The sequence below is a fragment of the Sander lucioperca genome, chromosome 4 (genome assembly GCF_008315115.2).
Source record: "Sander lucioperca isolate FBNREF2018 chromosome 4, SLUC_FBN_1.2, whole genome shotgun sequence".
Lineage (NCBI taxonomy): Eukaryota > Metazoa > Chordata > Actinopteri > Perciformes > Percidae > Sander > Sander lucioperca.
In genome coordinates this window covers 27602834-27625937 of record NC_050176.1, presented here as the reverse complement: position 1 = coordinate 27625937, position 23104 = coordinate 27602834, and the positions used below count along the sequence as shown (strand labels likewise).

Sequence of the window (23104 nt, the reverse complement as noted above, 5' to 3'; positions counted from 1 at the left end):
TAAATGCGAGCTCAGACTAGACAGTCAGATCATGCCCAGTTGAGTCTGATGCGGGACACATTTAAAAAAAATAATGTCAGTCAAAAAAAAAAAAACGGAGCATTACAGCCTGCAGTCTGAACGTAGCTTTTGCGTCCACTAAAAGTTTTGTTGTTGCCGCTGACAGAATCAGATTATTATTCTAAGTGTCTGACAACATTATAGAAAGGATCCCTACAGAGATAGACCTTTTAGTTAAAGAGTAAGATCCTTTTAGTTTAACATGAAAAAGCTCCAAAATCTCACCAGACTCACCACTCTTGTTTGGTTGAAGTAAACACGTAATTACAAAAGTGCACTCACTCCCTCCAAACTGATTGCTAAGGTAATGCTATTCAATTGTTATTACAGCTCCCATTTTGGCACAAAATGTCAGACCATATCTTCAGGACTGAGTAGTGAAAACTTTTTAACAGAGTAAAATATCCTGTAAACAAAGTTTAAGTTCAAGAACACGGGAGATTTCAGAGTGAGAAGGGATTATAATGCATGTACCTTTAAAGTCGACTTCTCCGTTCCCATCGGTGTCGAATATGTCGATAACTCGCTGCACGAGGGGATTCTGTTGGAGCTCCGGTAAAGACATGAACTCCTCCACACTCAGGGAGCCGGAGTTATCTAGGTCGAGTTTCTTAAATCTCTTTCCTAGCCTCTTAATCTCATCAGCATCGACTGAAAAGAAACAGAGAGAGAGAGAGACAGACTTAAATTCAGCGTCTGAAACAAACAAAAGTTTCCAGACAAACAGGAGATTGTTCGGATGTTTTCTGAGCAGCAAGTTTGGAGGACACTTCTAACCTGTGAGCTTCAGGACACACCATTAAAACGCCTGCCGTCTACCTGTATCCTATCCGTGCTGCCCGTAGAAACCATTTCCCGCCGTACGACCCGATCAAACGTACCTGATTTCTTGTTCCTACTCGCCATAGTTGTTCAGTTTCTGGTCTCTCCCTCTGCACCACTCTGGTTGAACGTTGTGTCTACCGGTGTCTCCTAAATTCAATCTATCAATTTTCTCATTTGTCACATGAAAATCGTACAAGGTCCAATTTCACTGAAACACAATCCCATCAGCTCCTTCAACTTGTGCATGAGCACTAAGCCCCCTAACACCGGGTCATGTGACGCCTCTTTCAACACTAATCACTCTGCTGATAGCCGGGGAGGTGGGGGCCGTATCGTGCTGGTAACCTGGTAGTTCACGGAGGTACTGTCGCCTGTCCTTTAAATAAAAAACAGGGTAATAAAATAAAAAATATCTTCCAAAAACAAAGTCCACAAGGCTCCAGCAACAAGTGGAGCTCAGAGAAACCATGATATCCATAGAATACGATATGACAAAAACGATTTTAAAATCATTTTCAATGGAGTAGAAATGTCAAGAATAAGGAGAATAAAGTCCAAATGCCGAACGTAAAGTCAAAAAGTTGTCAACCTTTGGACTTGATTGTTACTGCAGCAGCAACAACAGGCCTCCATGGATATCAGTAACTGGTGTTATGACACAAAACGACCACTAGATGGATCCCAACCCAAAGGAATGATTAGAGCAGAGCTGTCAAGCTCAACTTCACTACGGGCCACAGTGGAAAAAGAGAATCACATCAAGGGCCAGGCATGGCATATTGACATGATTTTATTTCATCGAAAAAGTAAAATATCATTGACTCAATTATTGCATGTCTCATATAGTCTTCTCACTTACAGTTTGGTCGACATAAAGCCCTAAAAAAGTCAGCAAAAAAGTTCCAAAGCCACCCTAGAATTTAGCAAATCAAGCAAAAAAATGATTACATTTTCTAAGTATGCTGCCACACAGCTGAAATATGCAAACTCTCTGCTTCTGGGGGAACTTCTGAGTCTCAAAGTCTGCAAATTTACCAAATTGTGCTTAGAGTGTCGCATAATTGCAAGTTGAAAAATAGTTTTCCATGTTTTTGGTTTGGTGCACAACTAGGTGGGCCAAAATTAGAGACTAAGTTACTGAACTGCTGCCATGCTGAGCACCGTATGCAGAAATAAAATACAATCACTTTAATACACAATGATTGTCTAGTTCACTGGTTCTCACGCTTTTTTCAATAATGTTCCCCCTTTTGAACTGTGTTTTTAAGCCATGTTCCCCCTAACCAGCGAGAATAATATTTGGTAGAAATAAAAAGTCTCTATAAAGAGGAAGAATACAGCGATGTCAGAGATAGATTTACTAAACTACAGCCATGGACCTGGAGAACATTTAGATGATGATGACAAAAGGAGACAACAACTTGGAAAAAGAGGGGAGAGAGAAAGAAGGAAGAAAGGCAAGAATAGGTCAAAAATAGTAATAAAAAATTTGAAAACAAACACAAGTGAAAAAATTCAAATAAGCGACAAAAAAAAAGCAGAAAAGAACTTCGAAGAAAAAGAGACAGTAGAAGAAAGTAATGAAGAAAGGCACGAATAGGTCAAAACAAATGAGAAAACCTGTGACAGACTTCAAAAACTGAGACACAAACTTTGAAAAAAGCGACAAACTTGGAGAGAAAAAAAGCCAGTAGAAGTAACTACAGCCTTGGAACTGAAAAACATTTTGCAACAAATGTCACGTACCCCCTTCAGTCCTCTAAAGTACCCCTAGGGGGGCACGTACCCCCTGCAGTCCTCCAGAGTACCACTAGGGGGACACGTACCCCCTGCAGTCCTCCAGAGTACCACAGACCCCCTGCAGTCCTCTAAAGTACCCCTAGGGGGACACGTACCCCCTGCAGTCCTCCAGAGTACCCCTAGGGGGACACGTACCCTCTGCAGTCCTCCAGAGTACCACTAGGGGGACACGTACCCCCTGCAGTCCTCCAGAGTACCCCTAGGGTGACAAGTACCCACATAATAAGATCTCATAATTCAATGCATAATCAGCCAAAGTCCGCATATTTATGCGCGGGGGCCGCATTTTATTTTTCAAATACGCCGCACTTTCGACGCATAAATTGCCAATTTCCGCGCAAAATATGCGGGGCTTGCATGATTTCATAATCCCCGCATTTTCGTTGCAAAAAAAGTCACATACAGTATCTCACAAACGTGAGTACACCCCTAAAATTTTAGTAAATATTTCATATCTTTTAATGGCACAACACTGAAGAAATTACACTTTCCTACAATGTAAAGTATGAAGTGTCCAGCTTGTATAACAGTGTGAATGTGCTGTCACCTCAAAATAACTCAACACACAGACATTAATGTCTAAACCGCTGGCAACAAAAGTCAGTACACCCCTATGTTAAATTCCCATAGAGGCAGGCAGACTTTTATTTTGAAAGGCCAGTTATGTCATGGATCCAGGATACTATGCATCCTGATAAAGTTCCCTTGGCCCCCACATCATCACATACCCTTCACCATACCCCCACATCATCACATACCCTTCACCATACCCCCACATCATCACATACCCTTCACCATACCCCCACATCATCACATACCCTTCACCATACCCCACATCATCACATACCCAACCCTAGAGGTTGGCATGGGGTACTTTCCATAAAATCATCTCTCAATGCAAATCAGACCAGCTATTAGGCTAACCGACATAAAACCATGTTAATCTCTAGGTATGGTGAAGGGTATGTGATGATGTGGGGGTATGGTGAAGGGTATGTGATGATGTGGGGCTATTTTGCAGTAAGTATTTTGCAGCTGCAGTAAGAGGAGGAGCAACACTGGAAAGAGGAGAGCTTCAACGTCACACTCCAGAAATGAAAGTGTAGTGTCATCCACGCTGCAGTCGAGACAAGTCTCTGTTTCTCTCTGAAAGAAAAGTCAAACTGACTTCATCAGGTCTTTCTCAACAACACAGCAGAGTCTCTGCCAAACACTGGTGAGTACAGCTGATCAGATTTACTGCGTTTTAACAGAAATTTCAATCGTTGTGTAAAATAAAACTAATACTAATGTTGCCATAGCTATTGTTCTCTTTCTTAAAAGAATAAAAACTGGCAGTGTTTGGATATATTGGACATTTTAGACCTCTTTTTCCACTGTGGAAACTAAGAGTCAGGACCATGTGTGGGGGCTTATAAGATCTACAAGATAAGATGCCTTTACTATCATATTACAGTAAAAACATTGAAATGGCGAGTGCCTCTTCCAACGGAAAGAAACTACATTGCAGACATCTGTATAAAACATAAACACTAGATTTATTCAACAACCAACAGGGCTCCAGACTAACTTTTTTTACTAGGAGCAACGTTGCACATCCTGAATCAACCTGCAATGCAAATTTTCACAATACCCTCATTTTTTTCATTTTAAATAAATGCAAATAACTACAATGTTTAACCCCTGTGTTGTCTTCCCTTCGTCCATGAACTTGTTGTCCATCCACGTCAAAAGTGAAATTGAAATATTGGTGCTTTTTTTCAGCATTTTTTATGCTTTTGTCACTTTTTTTGAATGTTTTGTTTTAAACCTAATTTAAAGGACATTATACCTAATTTTTGACTTAAAAAGGCAGACATTATGACTTATTTTTTTTACTAATAGTTAAGATCAGAGGATGTTGAGTGGATCACAGACTGGTATATGTCAAAGTTTAGTTTCAGAATACTGTTTTAAAACCATTTAAACATGCTTTTCAAATGTTATAAAAATTTTATAAAACACCCAAAATCCAATGAATGTAATCATTTATTTTACATGCAAAGAATGTTGTATGGGTTCCACACAAGGTACATTCATGCACCCTTGTTATTTTTGGGCATTTTGGTTCAAAGAAACCCATATTTCTGATATAAAATACTTTGAAAACGGGTCAAATTTGACCCAAGGACAACACAAGGGTTAAACAAATGCACATTCAGGAATGTAAACAGTATATTATTACTGTCAATATACTGTATTATGCCTCTGCCTCATACAGGCTGTCCCTCCCTCTGTTTTCTTTTGCGTTAACACTGAAATAACAATCATATCTAAGGTGATCAAACTACCACGGAAAGGGGAGTGTCTAACTAAGAATCTAACACCCAGTTAGAGAGAGAGACAGAGAGAGAGAGAGAGAGAGAGAGAGAGACAGAGAGAGAGAGAGAGAGAGAGAACACAAGCACTGTTTGTTTTGCCTGATTAAACATTTGATAAGCAACTGTGTATTCAAAGTAAAGAAACATGTCGTTAACTTTCGGATAGGCAAAGCAGCCCAAGGGCCCTATTTTAATGATCTAATCGCACGGCGTGAAGCGCCTGGTGCCGGTGCGTTTAGGGCGTGTCCATATCCACTTTTGCTAATTTTGGTGGCTGAAAAAAACGGTCCGTGCGCCGGGTGCATGGTTCTAAAGGGTTGTACTTAGTGCCTTCATTAATCAGAGGTGTGTTTTGGGCGTAACATGCAATCAACCAATCAGAGATCATCTCCCATTCCCTTTAAAAGCCAGGCGCGTTTGGACCTTGGAGCATTGCTGTTATGATGGAGGATTTGCACCGTAATATTGAGGGGTCCAAGCCCGAGGCTGTAAGAACGGGCAATAGCAAAGCTACGTGCAGACCATGCGACCGATCTGCACGAAAGTTGGACCGTAGCATCTCCAGACCGACCTGACAAAAAGTTAATAAAAAGAATTTTTATAGGATAAAAATTGCGCATATTACGCACGAACAAATTTGTGTAGCTAACTAGTAAAACACTAACTTTTCTATATCTCAGCCAAAATAAACGCTATCAACGCCAAACTTTAGAATCTTGTTTGACATGACCGCCTGGAGGACTCTCCCGCGTTTTATGAAAATTGGTCACTAGGGGGCGCTACAATTACAAAATGTTTATATCTCATGAACGGCTCATCCGATTTTTACAAAATTTGATGGGTGCCATCTACGGAGACTCCTGAGGCCATCTCTAGAGTGGGGTACTGAGGGGTCAAAGTGGGCGTGGCCTATGGTACCCAAGTCTAGATTCACCACTTACACTAATGTGAACAACTTTAAATTTACAGGGTAGATAGACAATGGGTCATGGACCACACATACCAAAAATTACAGATGTGGACCACTAGGTGGCGCTATAATGGTTTTTTGCCTTTAACTCCCACATTACACAACGCACATTAGAAATCCTTACATCTACGTGTTCCTTGAATCAAGCTGAATCACATGATATAGGCCACGCCCATTTTTGCCTAAATATTTTCGCAATATCGCGCAATGTGCAAAACCAACTTTTTCGAACTTGTCCTAGGCCGTGCGACGGATCAGCACGAAAACTGGTACGTAGCATCATCAGATCAACCTGACCAAAAGTTACTCAAGGAATTTTGCTACGTTAAAGTATGCGCATTTGACGACCAAACAAATTTTCATAGCTAGCTACCCCACACGTATCATATCATATCTCGGCCAAATTAAATGTTATCAACAAGGAACTTGAGTTCATTGTTCAACATCCCACTATGATGCTCTGTACCAAATTTGGCGAAGATCGGCCTTTAGGGGGCGCTATAAGCAACGTTTATTTGTTTTGGCCAATAACTCAATGCATTTAAATGGGAAATTTGCATATGCAATATCTCTGCCACGGTAAAAGCAATCACCACGAAACTTGTTGCTCGTTCAGCATGCCGCTCTGAGGCTCTGTACCAAATTTGGCGAAGATCGGCCATTAGGGGGCGCTATAATCAACGTAGACCAGTTTTGGCACTTTAACTCAATGTTAATGGGGTATTTGCAATGGAAATATACCACAGTCCTTGCAGCTCACACTTCTCAATAATTATTGATGTTTGTCTCCTACCGTTACATTTTGGTTTTTACTTTTGTGCGCTCCCCTGGTTTTTTACAATAAACAAACTTCTTAACCCACCTGACAAAGTTTCTACAACCTTCACAGTGGACAAATTCAACTCTTTTCTCTCACTTTTTCAATCCAAAATCAACACCATTCATAGGCAGCGATACCGTGCAATTAAACATTGCAGTTGGTGCTAAGTGGAGCATCTGTCATAGTGTGATTGGTTATTTCGGTGGCATTGATGCTTAATTTCCCACGAAGCACCCAAGGAGGAAAACATAAATCGGCGCCTATGACGCCATTTGCAACAACTTGACCACCTCCCCTGCTCCTTCAACCACCACGCCTGCCTCCCCCCTCCACCCTCTCAGACACTCTCTCATTTCTCTCTGCTGTCTCCTGCGGTCAGGGGGGTTAAGAAGATTGTTTATTGTAGAGAATTTTTAAAGGTAGTGCGTATAAGCGTGGAGGTGAACTGTTGGCCGCTACGTTTCCAACGGCGACGTACCGCAGACGTCGTGGCTTGTGCCTCTCGATATTTAGCGACGTTTGCCTCCCCGCCGCCCGACTTCAGGTTCCGCTTTCGCGCGCTCCCCCGGGTGTTGGGGCCGACTGGCGTGGGTGGCTTGGACCCCGTGATAACTGCTTGCAGTTCTAGTTTTATTTGTAATCTTCTGCATGTGTGTGTGCTGCTGTGCGTCCCTGTGTGTGTAACAAGCATAGTGTGCACACGCTGTGCACGAGCCTAGGAGCATTTTACTAATGCTCTGTTAAAATAACAATGAAATGCTGCGTTGTTGACTTTAGACCAGGTTTTTGTCGGTCAATGGCGCGATCACTTCCCACTGCCTCAAGATAGCAATACGCCCAGAATGCACCTGAACACACCTCCCTGTAAGACCAGCACGCCCAGAATGCACCTGAACACACCTCCCTGTAAGACCAGCACACCCAGAATGCACCTGAACACACCTCCCTGTAAGACCAGCACGCCCAGAATGCACCTGAACACACCTCCCTGTAAGACCAGATAGGGCCCTATATGTATATTCTTTTCATAGAAGCGGTCTCTGCTCTCAACATCATCATATTTCACCACATATTCAGAGCAGATATTCAGTAGCTGCTGAAAACCAGCACTGCTCTATGTTTCAGCATGGTTGACTTTCACAGGCGATTAGCGTGACGCCACGAAAGCGAGAAACATGAGTGTAGATAACGTTAACCACGCAGTTGACTAATCACTCAGGGACCCTCTCCCTCCTTTTTTTTTTTTTCCAACATGAAATAAAAAAAAAAAAATTTCCAGGTGGCACATGTCCAAGTAGTTGTAAAAAATACTTGCACCGTCTCAAAAATTGGTTGCAAAATCCAACAATTTGGGTGCAGTTTGGAGCACTGTACAATCATAACACTTTTAAACAAATAAGTGTTTTTGTTTTCCTTTTCTTTAACATTCAGTGTGTAGATATGGCTGCTGCAAACTATCTGTCATCTGAAGATCAGTTTCTGTGCTCCATCTGTCTGGATGTGTTCACTGATCCTGTCACCACATCATGTGGACACAACTTCTGCAAGAACTGCATCACAGAACACTGGAATAATAATGACCAGTACCTGTGTCCGATGTGCCAGGAGGGTTTTACTATAAGACCTGATTTGAAAATCAACACTTTCATCTCTGAGATGGTTGCTCAGTTCAGACAGTCAGCTCAACAGAAAGCCAGCAGCAGCAAGACAGACCAGACATGTGTCTGCATGCGCTGCCCTGACCACAAGACGCATGATGTTGTTCCTCTGAAAGAAGGATATGAAGGAAAGAAGGCCGAGCTGGGGAAGACAGAGGCTGAAATTCAGCAGATGATCCAGAAGAGACGACTGAAGATTCAGGAGATCAAACACTCAGTCGACCTCAGTGAGGAAGATGCAGACAGAGAGATAGCAGAAGGTGTTCAGGTCTTCACTTCTCTGAAGGAGTCTGTTGAGAGAGGCCTGAATGAGCTCATCGACACGATCAAAGAGAAGCAGAAAACAACAGAAAAACAGGCCGAAGCTTTCATCAAAGAGCTGGAACAGGAAATCTCTGAGCTGATGAAGAGAAGCACTGAGGTGGAGCAGCTCTCACGCTCTGAAGACCACCTCCATCTTCTCCAGAGTGTCCAGTCCCTAAACATCCAACAACCTCCACCCACCAACGACTGGACAGAGGTCAGGGTCTGTCCATCATATGAGGGGACTGTGGTGAGAGCTGTGGCTCAGCTGGAGGAGATGCTCAGTAAAGATGTGAAGAAGCTACTTCAGTCTGAGCTGAAGAGGGTCCAGCAGTATGCAGTGGATGTGACTCTTGATCCTGATACAGCACATCCTGATCTCATCCTGTCTCATGATAGGAAACAAGTACGTCCTGGTAAGGTAAAAAGAAATCTCTTGGACAACCCAGGGAGATTTTCTGAATGTGTTTGTGTTTTGGGAAAGCAGAGTTTCTCTTCAGGCAGATTTTATTTTGAAGTTCAGGTTAAAAGAAAGACTGAATGGACTTTAGGAGTGGCCAGAGAGTCGATCAACAGGGAGGGACAAATCACAGCGAGCCCTCAGAATGGTGTGTGGATAAAATTGTTGAGAAATGTAAATGAGTACAAAGCTCGTGCTGGCCCTTCAGTCCTCTCTCTGAAGTCTCGGCCTAAGAAGGTGGGGGTGTTTGTGGATTATGAGGAGGGTCTGGTCTCCTTTTATGACGTAGATACTGCAGCTCTTATCTACTCCTTTACTGGCTGCTCCTTCACTGAGAAACTCTTCCCATACTTCAGTCATTGTGGTGGTAAAAAGTCTACAGCTCTGATCATCTCTCCTGTCAGAATAAACTAATCACTCATCTCATTTCATTTAAGGAGATTCACTGCAGGTGAATAGGGAAAATAGTTATAGAAACCAGTTGATTACTTACATTAAGACAATTATCTTTTGTATTTAAAGTTTTCTGAAATATGCTAATGAGACCAGACCTAATGCTAACTTGTGGTTAATTTAGGAGAAATTTACAGGTGCAGAAAGACAAAGTGTAGTAAAATAACCTAAAATGTGTATTTCGGATATTTCCCCCTGACCAGTCTAAAAGACGACATGTTAAGGAAGCAAAATAGCCCAAAAACTAAAAATTGAAAATGTATGTTTTTGCCTGTAGTGAAGGCTTGAGCCGGTGTAAATGCCGGTTTAACCTGTTAGCATAAAATCAAACGGGTTTAGCCTCGTACATCGAACACAATCAGTGAAACTGGAAATCCACCAAACTCTACTGTAGTGTCACCCTTTAAAGGTGCAGTAGGTAAGACTTATAAAACTAACTTTCTGTCATATTTTTCAGTTTATTGTTGAAACTGACCCTATGTTCCAGTAGAAATACATGAAGCAGGTCATTGGCACCACCTAAAGCCTAACAAAAATCCACCGCTCCCTGTTCAGATGCACCAATCAGGGCCATGGGGGGGGGTGTCTAACTGCGTGTCAATCACTGCTCATGCACACGCATTCATTCTCCCTTGTGGGGGGAGGGGCTTAGGAGACCGTTTTGTGCTTTAGCGGAAAGTGGGGAGGGACCGAGAAGTTGTCGATGTTCAATTTTTTTGGCTAAGTCCTGGATCTTCACAATCCCACCTACAGCACCTTTAAGGAAACAAAAGTACATATTTATAGTTTACATCTTATGTTCTACAGAATCTGCTTACTGTGGTGATTGATTTACACTTCATTGTTAAAGTGCCCATATTATGAAAAAATCACTTTCTGGGATTTGGGGTGTTATTTTGTGTCTCTGGTGCTTCCACACACATACAAACTTTGAAAAAAATCCATCCATGCTGTTTAGAGTGAGATACAGTTTCTGAATGTGTCCTGCCTTCAGTCTCTGGGTGAGCTGTTCAAAATCGGCACGGCTTGTGACGTCACAAGCCGAAACGAGCAGGCTAACCGCAACCATTAGCTCGTAGCGTTAGCCTGCTAACGCTAGCATGCTAACGCTAGCATGCTACCTCGTTCTCAATAGCAAAGCACTGCTACAACACCACACAAGTTCACCATAATCTACAAAAGAACTACTTCCATGTGCGCCCTCATTTAGAAGTCTCCCAGCTAATCCTGCCTTGTAACTGACCGAAGTTGTAGAAACAGCCTTTCTTTTACTGTCTATGGAGCTAGCTAGCTGACATGATCTACATCTGAGCTACTGGGCATGTGCAAGTGCAATCAAAGATAATACAGAAGAAGAAGAAGAAAAGAGGTCTCACTCTGTAGCTAAAACAGAGACCAGCTGAAAAGAGGATCTGCAGCAGTGAGAGAGAGCGGTGCAGTACAACAACAATATGGTGTTTTTTGAAAATTAAACCATGTAAACCTATTCTGGTACAACCTTAAAATACAATTATGAACCTGAAAATGAGCATAATATGGCTGCTTTAAGATTTCTTATTATAATGTATCTCATGACATAGTCAACATATATCTATATACCAAAAATATCTATTTAAACATCTGTTAAACCCACAGACATTTAGTTTGTAAAGACACCAAATATATATATATATAAAGTTTGACTCAATTTGCAAAAAATGCTGCAATATCTTGATTTTTTTCTATTTCATGTGGATGCACAGAAAACATATTGCTGAATATTTCATTATGTTATGAAGCTATATTAAAGATTAAGGCCTATTACATGCCTATAGTGTCTACAGACCATAGTATAACATAACACAATAACACAACAACCACATATCTCACATACATAAAAATCACTCACAGAAATTTTGAGAATTGTTGAGTTAACAATTTCTGAAGTGATTACAAAAGGTCTGGTACGGACTGACCATGTGATGTATGGGTCGTTATACCGGGTATAAAAAAGTTAATGATATAATAGAACAGATTGTGTGAAAGGGTATTGCTTAATTACTCATCTCTTAAGCCATTTTTATTTGTTTTGTGAATACTGTAAGATGCTTTATGAGTCAAAGAAATCTGTAAATATGTGATTGTAAAAATAAAAACTGTAAAATAAAGCAGCTGTTGAACACAAGGCCTGAGTAAACAGTGACTTGAACACCAAACACTGAACAGAAAAGCTGGTTTACACAGAAGTTGTATTTCATTACGAGTACATTGTGTTTCACAATAAAAGCTCCCTGTGTGTTTCACCAGTTGGATGCTTTTAATGTGAAGGAGTGGCAGGAGGAAATGGTTGTTTCCAGCAGCAGTGATTGAATACAGTACGGCTGTCAGAGAGTGAACAGTAAACAGCGAGACTGATATCAATCAGATAGACGGCGCCCCTAGCATTCAAGTGTGCTGCCTCCGCCACGGGCCGACCCCGACTGTTGTTAACTGTTCGTGGACACACACCCAAAATAACAAGAATAACTCTCGTGTTGTCTTTTTGATTTTCTAGGTCAAAATCGAATTTTTTTTTTTTTTTTTTTTCAACATGACAACTTTTGTCGCTTTTATGCAAGTATTTTTTGGTCACTTTTTCCGATGTTTTTGTTGATTTTTTTCTGCGCCTTCTGACGTTTTTGTGGGTTTTTTTGACGATTTTTCCGACATTTTTTGCTCCCGATGAATTTAACCCTCGCAATGTCTTCTTGTCGACCAATCAACTTTTTGTTTTTCTGGGTCAAATTTTTAAATTAAAACTTTTTGTCCCCCCAACTGTTTGAAATTTTTGTCACTTTTTTCAACATTCTTTTATTAATTTATATATATATATATATATTTATATATATTAGGGCCGGGACTCGATTAAAAAAATTAATCTAATTAATTAGAGGCTTTGTAATTAATCGAAATTAATCGCATTTTAATCGGTCGGGCTAACGTCCACGCTAACTCCTATGTGTTTTGCGTTGAGGTGATATTTGAGGCTCGATGTGCTGCGGTGATACGCAAATTCCTTGTTGCATAGCTTGCACACAACCACGCTCTTGTCGACGCTTCCATCTTTTCGTTTTTTAAAAGAAAATTTCCCATCCACGGGGCCAAGCAAAGCGGTCTCGTCAGCTTCTTCGTTCATGTTCACTGTGGTTTGTTGTTGTCGGAAGTCAAGAACGCTAGTTGGTGCTCCAGTATAATCGGTCCGTCGAAACTCATTCATTGAAAAACGTTCCGCGGTGCAAAAATAAGTGTGGTTAACATTATGTTATTTATTTTTTGCGTAATTAATTAACGCGTTAAAGTCCCGTAATTAATTAATCTTAATTAACGCGTTAAAGTCCCGGCCCTAATATATATATATATATATATATATATATACACACACAAAAATTCTTCAAATGCTATCAAATTGAATAAAACACCCAAATTCAAGTACTGAACTGATCATTTATTTTACTTGTAAAGAGTAATAGTTGTACGGAACCATCCACATTATTTATTTTTTTAAATTTGGTTGAAAGAAAACCAAAATTTCTGATATAGAAACTTTTTGAAAATGGGTCAAATGTGATCAGAGGACAACAGGAGGGTTAAAGACATATATTATTATCAACATATCAGTCTTTTAATCCTGAACTACAGACAGACAGACAGACAGAGTAAAACCTCCTGAGTGTCTATGAGGAACTCCTGAGATCATATCTTCAGTCTAAATAAAGATTTCTTGGTTGTCACTCTCATGTCTAAAACATCTGTAAGAAAAACTGGACGAGTTTTCTTATTTCAAGAATCATACCAAAGGCAACTATCCTTTTCTTTTATAATTTGGTTTTTAGTGGTTAAAAGGCACACGCATCACTGCAAACTATTATCTCAATCAATATCTTAAGCAGAAATAAAATAGCATCACTTTAATAAACAATGATTGTCTTGCTGATAATACGTATTGCATGTGTTGTATGATTGGATGGTAGTATGTCTTGGACTTTATTGTCATATCTTTGTTGCAGATGTGCGAGACGTGTCCAATAATCTCTAAACTTAACTCTTCTGTTGTAAGTCAAACTGACGCCCCATAAAGTGTCAACACACATGATTACCCTGTTAGATAAAGCTCCATCTTTGCTCCATATTAACCAGACAACGCCCTGGTATTTCACAATAAGAGTGAACATGAGAGGGAGGAAACCTAACAACAGAGCTGCAGTAAGAGGAGGAGCAACACTGGAAAGAGGAGAGCTTCAACGTCACACTCCAGAAATGAAAGTGAAGTTTGTCAGAGTGTCAGCCACGCTGCAGTCGAGACAAGTCTCTGTTTCTCTCTGAAAGAAAAGTCAAACTGACTTCATCAGGTCTTTCTCAACAACACAGCAGAGTCTCTGCCAAACACTGGTGAGTACAGCTGATCAGATTTACACTTTCTACAACCAGGATTAACACTAAACTTCAGCTCTACTCAGGCAGGAAGTTCCTCTCTTTTAATTTCTTGTGAAATTGGTAACAATATAACTATGGCTGTTTGTCTACAGGCCCACTATACAGTAGATCACTTTAACAGCTTTAAACAGTCTCTCTGTGTCAGTTCTCAGGACTGGAGTTTAGATTACTTCCTACTTTACTGCTATTGTTACTGTTTACGGATCACGTCATAAATACAGCTTCCTCTATCTTCTCTGGCTGTTTCACAATAAAAGCTTTCAACCAGAGAACCAGTGGGAGGCTTTTAATGTGAAGCAGCTGGAGGAAATGAAATGTGTTCAAGTATTCAGAGCTTTGTTAGCAGTATATATACAGACTAGAGATGTTCTGATACAAATACCAGTATCACTGCCTAAAACACTGGTATCGGGAAGTACTGGAGTTTATGCACCATTACAACGTAATAAAGCCCTAAATAAAATCTACGTTAAAGTAGTTTATTTATGTTCTTTCTCCGTTATAACTGACTGTCAAACTGCAGAATAAAAGAAAGTTCTGGGGCGTTCATTGTTTGTGTTTGTTCATGTTTCACAAAGAGTTTAACCTGAGCCAGACTGACAACAAAGATAGAAATAATATCACATCCATACAGAGATAGTAGTATACAGCTGTTATACATCATATCATCATACAGAGATAGTAGTATACAGCTGTTATACATCATATCATCCATACAGAGATAGTAGTATACAGCTGTTAAAACATAATAAAATATATGACACACTGGTATCGGATCAGTACTCGGTATCGGCCAATATGCAAGTTCAGGTATCGGAATCGGTATCGGGAAGCAAAAAATGGTGTCGGACCATCTCTAATACAGACTTCAGTAAAAACTGGCTGACACAACAGGATGTTCTGTTTTGTCAGAGCAGCGATCTTCAGCTTGTCAGCACAGCTTCAATGTACGCTGTTGCATATATTATTCAAACTGACTACCTAATATATGTCAGGGCTCTACACTAACTTTTATAAGGAGCACTGTAGCCCCTAACTAAAACGTTTTCACATTTAGCAGTCACATTTTAATTGAATGGTGTTTAACAAATGCACATTCAGAAATGTAAAAGTATTATTGTCAATGAACTGTATCCGCTCAATTTTCATTTCCCTTCAGTCCTCTGTCTGGGTTCGCAGTATATTCTTGGGTTTTCTCCGGCCAAATATTTGGCGGTCCAATCAGCGACAAGAGGGAGTGGTTGAGAACGATGACGTTGAGGCCGTGCGCTAGTTTGAGTTGTAGTTCCGTAATGGCGGCGGAGAAAGATGTGAGCGAAGCCATTCGGTCCGTTGTGGCGACGCTGCTGAATATCCAGAAGTTAAAGCCTGAGCAAGAACAATCTTTGCTGAGTTGTGTTGGTGGCCGTGATGTCGTGGCCCTCCTCCCCACGGGGTTCAGGAACAGTTTGATTTTCCAGCTCGCTCCGTTAGTGGTGAAGGAATTGGCTAAGGCTAACGCGAGCGATGCTAAGCCGACGTTACGACCAAACGTTAGCAATTGGTTACGGCAGATCCAGAGTGGCTCTGGGCAGATCCAATAGTTTTAAACTTCAACAGAGTACCCGCCTTCAAGGAAGTTAACACTTGTCAATGGAGAGAGGCCAGACTCTCTGGACTAATGAAATGGACCAGAGTCTGGTAGGACCAGGCTAGTGTACCAGAGTCTGGTAGGACCAGGCTAGTGGACCAGAGTCTGGTAGGACCAGGCTAGTGGACCAGAGTCTGGTAGGACCAGGCTAGTGTACCAGAGTCTGGTAGGACCAGGCTAGTGGACCAGAGTCTGGTAGGACCAGGCTAATGGACCAGAGTCTGGTAGGGGCAGGCTAATGGACCAGAGTCTGGTAGGGCCAGGCTAATGGACCAGAGTCTGGTAGGACATGGCTAGTGTACCAGAGTCTGGTAGGACCAGGCTAGTGTACCAGAGTCTGGTAGGACCAGGCTGGTGGACCAGAGTCTGGTAGGACCAGGCTGGTGGACCAGAGTCTGGTAGGACCAGGCTAGTGGACCAGAGTCTGGTAGGACCAGGCTAGTGTATTACTGCCTGTGCCTCAAAAAGGCTCTCCCTCCCACCTCTGTATTTTTTGATAACACTAACATAACGATCATATCTTGGGTGATTAAACTTCCACAGAAAGGGGAGTATCTAACTAAGTATGTAACACCCAGTGTGGGAAAGATTGAATGATGAGCGAGCCAGAGAAAGAGGTGCTCACGACACTATTTGTTTTGACAGAATAAAAACGTTCAATATAATTGGTCAGAAACTGTATTCAAATGTTAAACTAAGGCTACCTTTTTATTGGCTATCATTATACAGCATTTTTCTCACCAATGTACGGTCGTTAGCAAACAAAATGGATGAGCTTCGGCTGCGAATCACCACTCATAAATTAATTAAGGACTGCAATATAATGATTGTTATATTTTTATATTGTTATCCACGCAGTTGACTAATCACTCATGGACCCTCCATCTCTCACACACATTGGCCAACTCTGGCAGACTTCCTCCTTCCTCATTATTCAGCAAGTCTAAAAAAAATGGTTGCAAAAACTATTTGGTCGCAATCTCAAGCCCTATATTTTACTTAAAAGAACAATAATAACACTTTTTAAACAAATGATTAAAGCTGTTTTTAATTAAGTGTTTTTTTCTTTTCTTTAACATTCAGTGTGTAGATATGGCTGCTGCAAACTATCTGTCATCTGAAGATCAGTTTCTGTGCTCCATCTGTCTGGATGTGTTCACTGATCCTGTCGCCACATCATGTGGTCACAACTTCTGCAGAAAATGCATCAATGAACACTGGAACATTAACGACCAGTACCTGTGTCCGATGTGTAAAGAGGCTTTTAACACAAGACCTGATCTGAGAGTCAACACTTTCATCTCTGAGATGGTCGCTCAGTTCAGACAGTCAGCTCAACAGAAAGCCAGCAGCAGCAGCTCAGAGCAACGATGTGCCAAACCAGGAGAAGTTCCCTGTGACGTCTGCACTGGAACCAAACCGAAGGCCCTGAAGTCCTGCCTGGTGTGTCTGGCCTCCTACTGTGAGACTCACCTGGAGCCTCATCTGACCATGTCAGGTCTGAAAAGACATCAGCTGATCGACCCTGTGGAGAACCTGGAAGGCAGGATGTGTACGAAGCACGATAAACCTCTGGAGCTGTTCTGTAAGACCGACCAGACATGTGTCTGCATGCTCTGCCATGTTTCAGACCACAAGATGCATGATGTTGTTCCTCTGAAAGAAGAATATGAAGAAAAGAAGGCAGAGCTGGGGAAGACAGAGGCTAATATTCAGCAGATGATCCAGAAGAGACGACTGAAGATTCAGGAGATCAAACACTCAGTCGACCTCAGTGAGGAAGATGCAGACAGAGAGATAGCAGAAGGTGTTCAGGTCTTCACTTCTCTGAAGGAGTCTGTTGAGAGAGGCCTGAATGAGCTCATCAACACGATCAAAGAGAAACAGAAAACAACAGAAAAACAGGCCGAAGCTTTCATCAAAGAGCTGGAACAGGAAATCTCTGAGCTGATGAAGAGAAGCACTGAGGTGGAGCAGATTTCACGCTCTGAAGACCACCTCCATCTTCTCCAGAGTGTCCAGTCCCTAAACATCCAACAACCTCCACCCACCAAGGACTGGAAGCAGGTCGGCGTCCGTCCAACATCATATGAGGGGACTGTGGTGAAAGCTGTGGTTCAGCTGGAGGAGACACTCAGTAAAGACGTGAAGAAGCTGCTTAAAGCCAAGCTGAAGAGGGTCCAGCAGTATGCAGTGGATGTGACTCTTGATCCTGATACAGCACATCCTCAACTCATCCTGTCTCATGATAGGAAACAAGTGAATCATGGTGATGTAAAGAAGAATCTCCCAGACAACCCAAAGAGATTTTCAGCTTGTGCTTGTGTTTTAGGAAAGCAGAGTTTCTCTTCAGGCAGATTTTACTTTGAGGTTCAAGTGAAAGGAAAGACTGAATGGGATTTAGGAGTGGCCAGAGAGTCGATCAACAGGAAGGGAAACATCACACTGAGTCCTGAGGATGGTTTGTGGACTACATGTTTAAGAAAGAGAAGTGAGTACCAAGCTGCTACTAGACCTCCAGTCCGTCTCTCTCTGAAGTCTCCTCCTCAGAAGGTGGGGGTGTTTGTGGATTATGAGGAGGGTCTGGTCTCCTTTTATGACGTAGATGCTGCAGCTCTTATCTACTCCTTTACTGGCTGCTCCTTCACTGAGAAACTCTTCTTATACCTTTGGCCTGGTAATAACGATGGTAAAAACTCTGCACCTCTGATCATCACTCCTGTCAGAGTGAACTAATCACTGATCTTATTTCATGTATTGATTCAATTCTATTCAAGGGATCAAATGCACATATTTCAAGTTTTTACATTTGTTGTACAACATGTCTTTACAGTGGTGATTTATAATTCATTGTTGTAATTGTGTATTATACGTATCCCAATACATAATCAAGACATTCATTTGATGTATTATGACACACGTTATGTAAAGATTATCTATTTACACCTCTGTTAATTCCAAACATTTATTTTAACTTTCAGAAGAAATTAGTTTTAAAAGACAAATATGCCAGTTTGAGTCAATTTGCAAATAAATGCTGCAAAATGTCTTATTTCTATTTGATGTGCAGCCACAGAAAACATATTACTGAATATTTCATTATGTTATGAATAGGGTTGGGTACCGAAACGCGGTGCCAATAGGCACCGGTTCCGACCTAAACGGTAGTAACAAGACCGAATAAGAACGAACATTTGGGTGCCTTATTTCGGTGCCTGACTTTCCACTCCACTCAACAGCAGCTAACGTTAGCCTAGCTTTAGCTAGCAGCTGGATTAAACAGGTTAAAATGCTGACAGCTAACGTTAAACAGTGTAAAGTGTGATTGTATTTCAACAGTCTGCTCTGCAGCGCAGCAGATGCCGACGTCGGAAAAACAGACGGTGCGTTCACTGAAACTGGTAACCTACAGCCTCGCGGTGCATTCAAAGTTATTGTAAAATACCCTTTTCCCATCTGGTGGTTGTTTTTGTCATTCAACAGCAATTTACTGGTGAAATTAGTTATTGTTTATTATAAGTTATAGTTATTACATTACTATTAAATCATTTAATTTTGACCATATGGCCGTAGTAATAAACAAGTTGTTCTTAAATGTCGCCGACTGTTGTTTAGTACACTTCTTTTTTTTTTACTTTCTTAAAAAGTATCGGTTCAGGCACCGGCACCGTTTTAAAAGTACCGCTTTAGCACCGGTATCAGAAAAAAACAAACGATACCCAACCCTAGTTATGAAGCTATATCAAAGATCAAGGCCTATTACATGCCTGTAGTGTCTACAGACCATAGTATGGGTCGTTATACCGGGCATAAAAAGTTAATGGATATAATAGAATAGATTGTGTGAATACTGGTAAGATGCTTTATGAGTCAAAGAAATCTGTAAATATGTGATTGTAAAAATAAAAACTGTAAAATAAAGCAGCTGTTGAACACAAGGCCTGAGTAAACAGTGACTTGAACACCAAACACTGAACAGAAAAGCTGGTTTACACAGAAGTTGTATTTCATTACGAGTACATTGTGTTTCCTGTGGCTGCTTCACAATAAAAGCTCCCTGTGTGTTTCACCAGTTGGATGCTTTTAATGTGAAGGAGCGGCAGGAGGAAATGGTTGTTTCCACCAGCAGTGATTAAATACAGTACGGCTGTCAGAGAGTGAACAGTAAACAGCGAGACTGATATCAATCAGATAGACGGCGCCCCTAGCATTCAAGTGTGCTGCCTCCGCCACGGGCCGACCCCGGTAGAGCTGTAATCGGGCCTTAAAAGTTCGGCCCGACAAGGCCCGAACCCGACAGAATTCGGCCCGAGCCCGACAAGTACATTTTGATTGACAGATTTTTAAAAGCCCGAACCCATTTACAGCCCGACTGAACAAAAGGCCGTCTATCAGCAGTGGTTAGAGTGCATGTCAGAAAATAGCGCGGACACGCTCTTCACGCCGCGAGCGGGCACACGCACCACTCGGCGGAAAAGGGAGAGAAAGAAAAAAAGAGACTGCGCCGCACGCACACAGCTCTCTTGTCTTCCGTCAAGAATGAGTGATGTATACATTTTTTAACAGAATTTATTCATGACTAACGGAGGCTATCGGCCACGTGGAAGTTGGAACAAAGAAATAAAATAAGTCCTCCAGAAGCCAGCCTCTGTTTCACCTCCTCAGCATCCATTTACACGCCAATCGAAACGCTTCACCGGACCGCTCGTTTACTGCGCAACTCGGAGCGCAAGCCCGAGCCCGGCCCGAGCCCGCGTAACATGATAGAAATTAAGACCGGGTCCGTCGGGTCCCGTCAGGTTCGGGCAAAGATCTTCAGCTCTAGACCCCGGTTGTTTGTGGACACACACCCAAAATAACAAGATTAAAGAAATGTATTATTATCAACATAGCAGTCTATTAATCCTGAACATCAGACAGAGTAAAACATCCTGAGTGTCTGTGAGGAACTCCAGATATCATACAGTGCTCAGCATAAGTTTATGAACCCATGCTAAAGTTGACTAAAAAAAGGAATTAAAAAAATCATCTTTTGGAAATTGATCTTAATGCCTTAATTAAAAAAAAATAGAAAAAAATCCAACCTTTAAGGACACCAATTTTCTTTGTGAATGAATAATGTATCGTAATTAAATAAATGTTCTTCCTTAAAATACAGGGGGCATAAGTCAGTACACCCCAATGTTAAATTCCCATAGAGGCAGGCAGACTTTTATTTTGACTTTTAGTTATTTCATGGATCCAGGATACTATGCATCCTGATAAAGTTCCCTTGGCCTTTGGAATTAAACTAGCCCCACATCATCACATACCCTTCACCATACCTAGAGATTGGCATGGGGTACTTTCCATAAAATCATCTCTCAATGCAAATCAGACCAGCTGTTAGGCTAACTGAAATACAACCATGCCGATCTGGACACACACCCAAAATAACAAGAGTAAAGAAATGTATTGTTATCAACATAGCAGTCTTTTAATCCTCAACTACAGACATAACTTCAAGAATCATACCGAAGGCAAATATCCTTTTCTTTTATATTTTGTTTCAGTGGCTGAAAGGCACAGGCATCACTGCAAAGACTACAGTATAAAACTAAGGGAGCAGGATGATCTTAAATTTGGATTAAAATAAAAAAAAAAAAAACAGCTTTTTTATTTGGTGCTCAAAGTTGTGCATGGAAATCTGGATCAGCCCTTACAAGACACATTTAAATAGTTAATAAATGAAAATGTAAAAATGGTGCTGGTGTTATTTAATGCAATTTTAAAAAGGTAAACACCAGGGCTGCACGATATGAGGAAAATGTCAAATTGCAATTATTTTGACTGATGTTGCAATTGCGATTTGTTTCACGATATTGGAGGGAATGATCAATTTTCATTGAAACACAAATAAAAATGTACTATAGTCATGTAGTGTGATTTTTGCAAGAATCTGTACCAAACAAAGATGTTCTCCTGTAGTCTGTAGATATGATCTGTAGGCCCAAGACGTCTCTGCAGCACCACAATACTTCATTCAGAACGGTTAAACACATTTTAGCCCCCCTGCAATTTGGATATTGCACTAGTCTATATTGTGATTTCGATAAAATTGCGGTTAACTGTGCAGCCCTAGTAAACCATAAAAAAACCTCAGTGCTGGGTTCAGTCATTTTAATGGTTGCACCACAGAAACAACAAGCTTCCATGTACACCACTTCCTGGTGTTATGGCACAGAGCGACCACTGGATGGACCACAACACAAAGAGATAACCAGCATGGAGTCACTGTGCTGTTCACCAAACACTGATACACCTTCCTGATGACTTTTTACAATTGTCCTGATAGTTGTTTGGGCTGCTAGTAGTGTAGAGTATTCTTAACTCTTCCACTTATCACAGGGTGTCTACACAGCTCAGTGCTTCCCCTCAAACAAAGTTAACGCGCAAATAAGTTGGGTACAGTATTGCTTCACCTCACGTTAGGCTGGGGAAAACTTGTATGTCTCTAAAATCATGTCCAAACATGAGGAAACGAAACCTAATAACAGAGCTGCAGTAAGAGGAGGAGCAACACTGGAAAGAGGAGAGCTTCAACGTCACACTCCAGAAATGAAAGTTAAGTTTGTCAGAGTGTCAGCCACGCTGCAGTCGAGACAAGTCTCTGTTTCTCTCTGAAAGAAAAGTCAAACTGACTTCATCAGGTCTTTCTCAACAACACAGCAGAGTCTCTGCCAAACACTGGTGAATACAGCTGATCAGATTTACACTTTCTACAACCAGGATTAACACTAAACTTCAGCTCTACTCAGGCAGGAAGTTCCTCTCTTTTAATTTCTTGTGAAATTGGTAACAATATAACTATGGCTGTTTGTCTGCAGGTTCACTATACAGTAGATCACTTTAACAGCTTTAAACAGTCTCTCTGTGTCAGTTCTCAGGACTTTAGGAACTTGGAACGCAATGTCTGTGGTTTTCTGTCCGTTTACTGACTGCCTACAGCTTCCTCTATCTCCTCTGGCTGTTTCACAATAAAAAGCTTTCAACCAGAGAACCAGTGGGAGGCTTTTATTGTGAAGCAGCTGGAGGAAATAAACATGTGTTTGTCATCAAGTAAGCAGAGCTTTGTTAGCAGTGCTGTTTGTTTTAATAAAAACTGGTCTACGCAACAGGATGTGGACATATTCTGTGCCATTTTGTCAGAGTAGCAAGCTTCAGCTTGTCAGCACGGCTTAAATGTTTGTGGTTGCTCACAGCTCATCAAAACAAGTCAAAACACTTTACCTGAGCGTGCGTCAGCTGCTTAAAAGTACTTAACTAACTTAAAA

The 23104-nt window shown here is 41.2% G+C and overlaps 3 protein-coding genes, 2 long non-coding RNA genes and 1 pseudogene across 8 annotated transcripts in view; 4 read left to right on the top strand and 2 right to left on the bottom strand.

The window, feature by feature from the left end:
• Window positions 1–23104, bottom strand: part of LOC116059221 (calcineurin subunit B type 1-like) — a 77729-nt gene that overhangs the window by 8472 nt on the left and 46153 nt on the right. Inside the window, exons 1-2 of one of the 2 annotated variants that reach the window (XM_035999973.1) lie at window positions 942–1116; window positions 535–711 (exon numbers count right to left, since the gene is read on the bottom strand). In XM_035999973.1, coding sequence (XP_035855866.1) covers window positions 535–711; window positions 942–966 — 202 coding nt within the window. In that variant the 5' untranslated portion in view covers window positions 967–1116. Of the gene's footprint in view, window positions 1–534; window positions 712–941; window positions 1117–23104 lie in introns of those variants that run through there. The other variant, XM_031312178.2, reaches the window with a different exon arrangement.
• Window positions 3755–9922, top strand: LOC116059219 (nuclear factor 7, ovary-like). 2 transcript variants are annotated; one of them, XM_031312174.2, is made up of 2 exons: window positions 3755–3901; window positions 8274–9922. In XM_031312174.2, exon 2 carries the CDS (start codon window positions 8276–8278, stop codon window positions 9668–9670), a length of 1395 nt encoding a protein of 464 aa, XP_031168034.2. In that variant the 5' UTR covers window positions 3755–3901; window positions 8274–8275; the 3' UTR covers window positions 9671–9922. The 2 variants fall into 2 exon arrangements, with proteins under 2 accessions (XP_031168034.2, XP_031168035.2); XM_031312175.2 differs by having other exon boundaries at window positions 3778–3901; window positions 8267–9922.
• Window positions 9786–10557, bottom strand: LOC118494803. Its single transcript, XR_004896997.1, has 2 exons — window positions 10466–10557; window positions 9786–10110 (listed from the first exon to the last, which is right to left on the bottom strand). It is a non-coding gene; the product is annotated as an uncharacterized LOC118494803 (long non-coding RNA).
• Window positions 10249–11873, top strand: LOC118494801. Its single transcript, XR_004896995.1, has 2 exons — window positions 10249–10558; window positions 11259–11873. It is a non-coding gene; the product is annotated as an uncharacterized LOC118494801 (long non-coding RNA).
• LOC116059217 (E3 ubiquitin-protein ligase TRIM21-like) overlaps window positions 13801–23104 on the top strand; it is a 24793-nt gene continuing 15489 nt past the window's right edge. Inside the window, exons 1-2 of one of the 2 annotated variants that reach the window (XM_035999967.1) lie at window positions 13801–14116; window positions 16875–18643. In XM_035999967.1, coding sequence (XP_035855860.1) covers window positions 16884–18527 — 1644 coding nt within the window. In that variant the 5' untranslated portion in view covers window positions 13801–14116; window positions 16875–16883 and the 3' untranslated portion in view covers window positions 18528–18643. Of the gene's footprint in view, window positions 14117–16874; window positions 18644–23104 lie in introns of those variants that run through there. The other variant, XM_031312173.2, reaches the window with a different exon arrangement.
• The window catches only part of LOC116059220, a 3531-nt pseudogene continuing 2741 nt past the window's right edge, over window positions 22315–23104 (top strand).

Bases quoted from the DNA above. Each gene is read 5' to 3' on its own strand.
- LOC116059219 (XM_031312174.2), top strand. From the start codon at position 8,276: ATGGCTGCTGCAAACTATCTGTCATCTGAAGATCAGTTTCTGTGCTCC.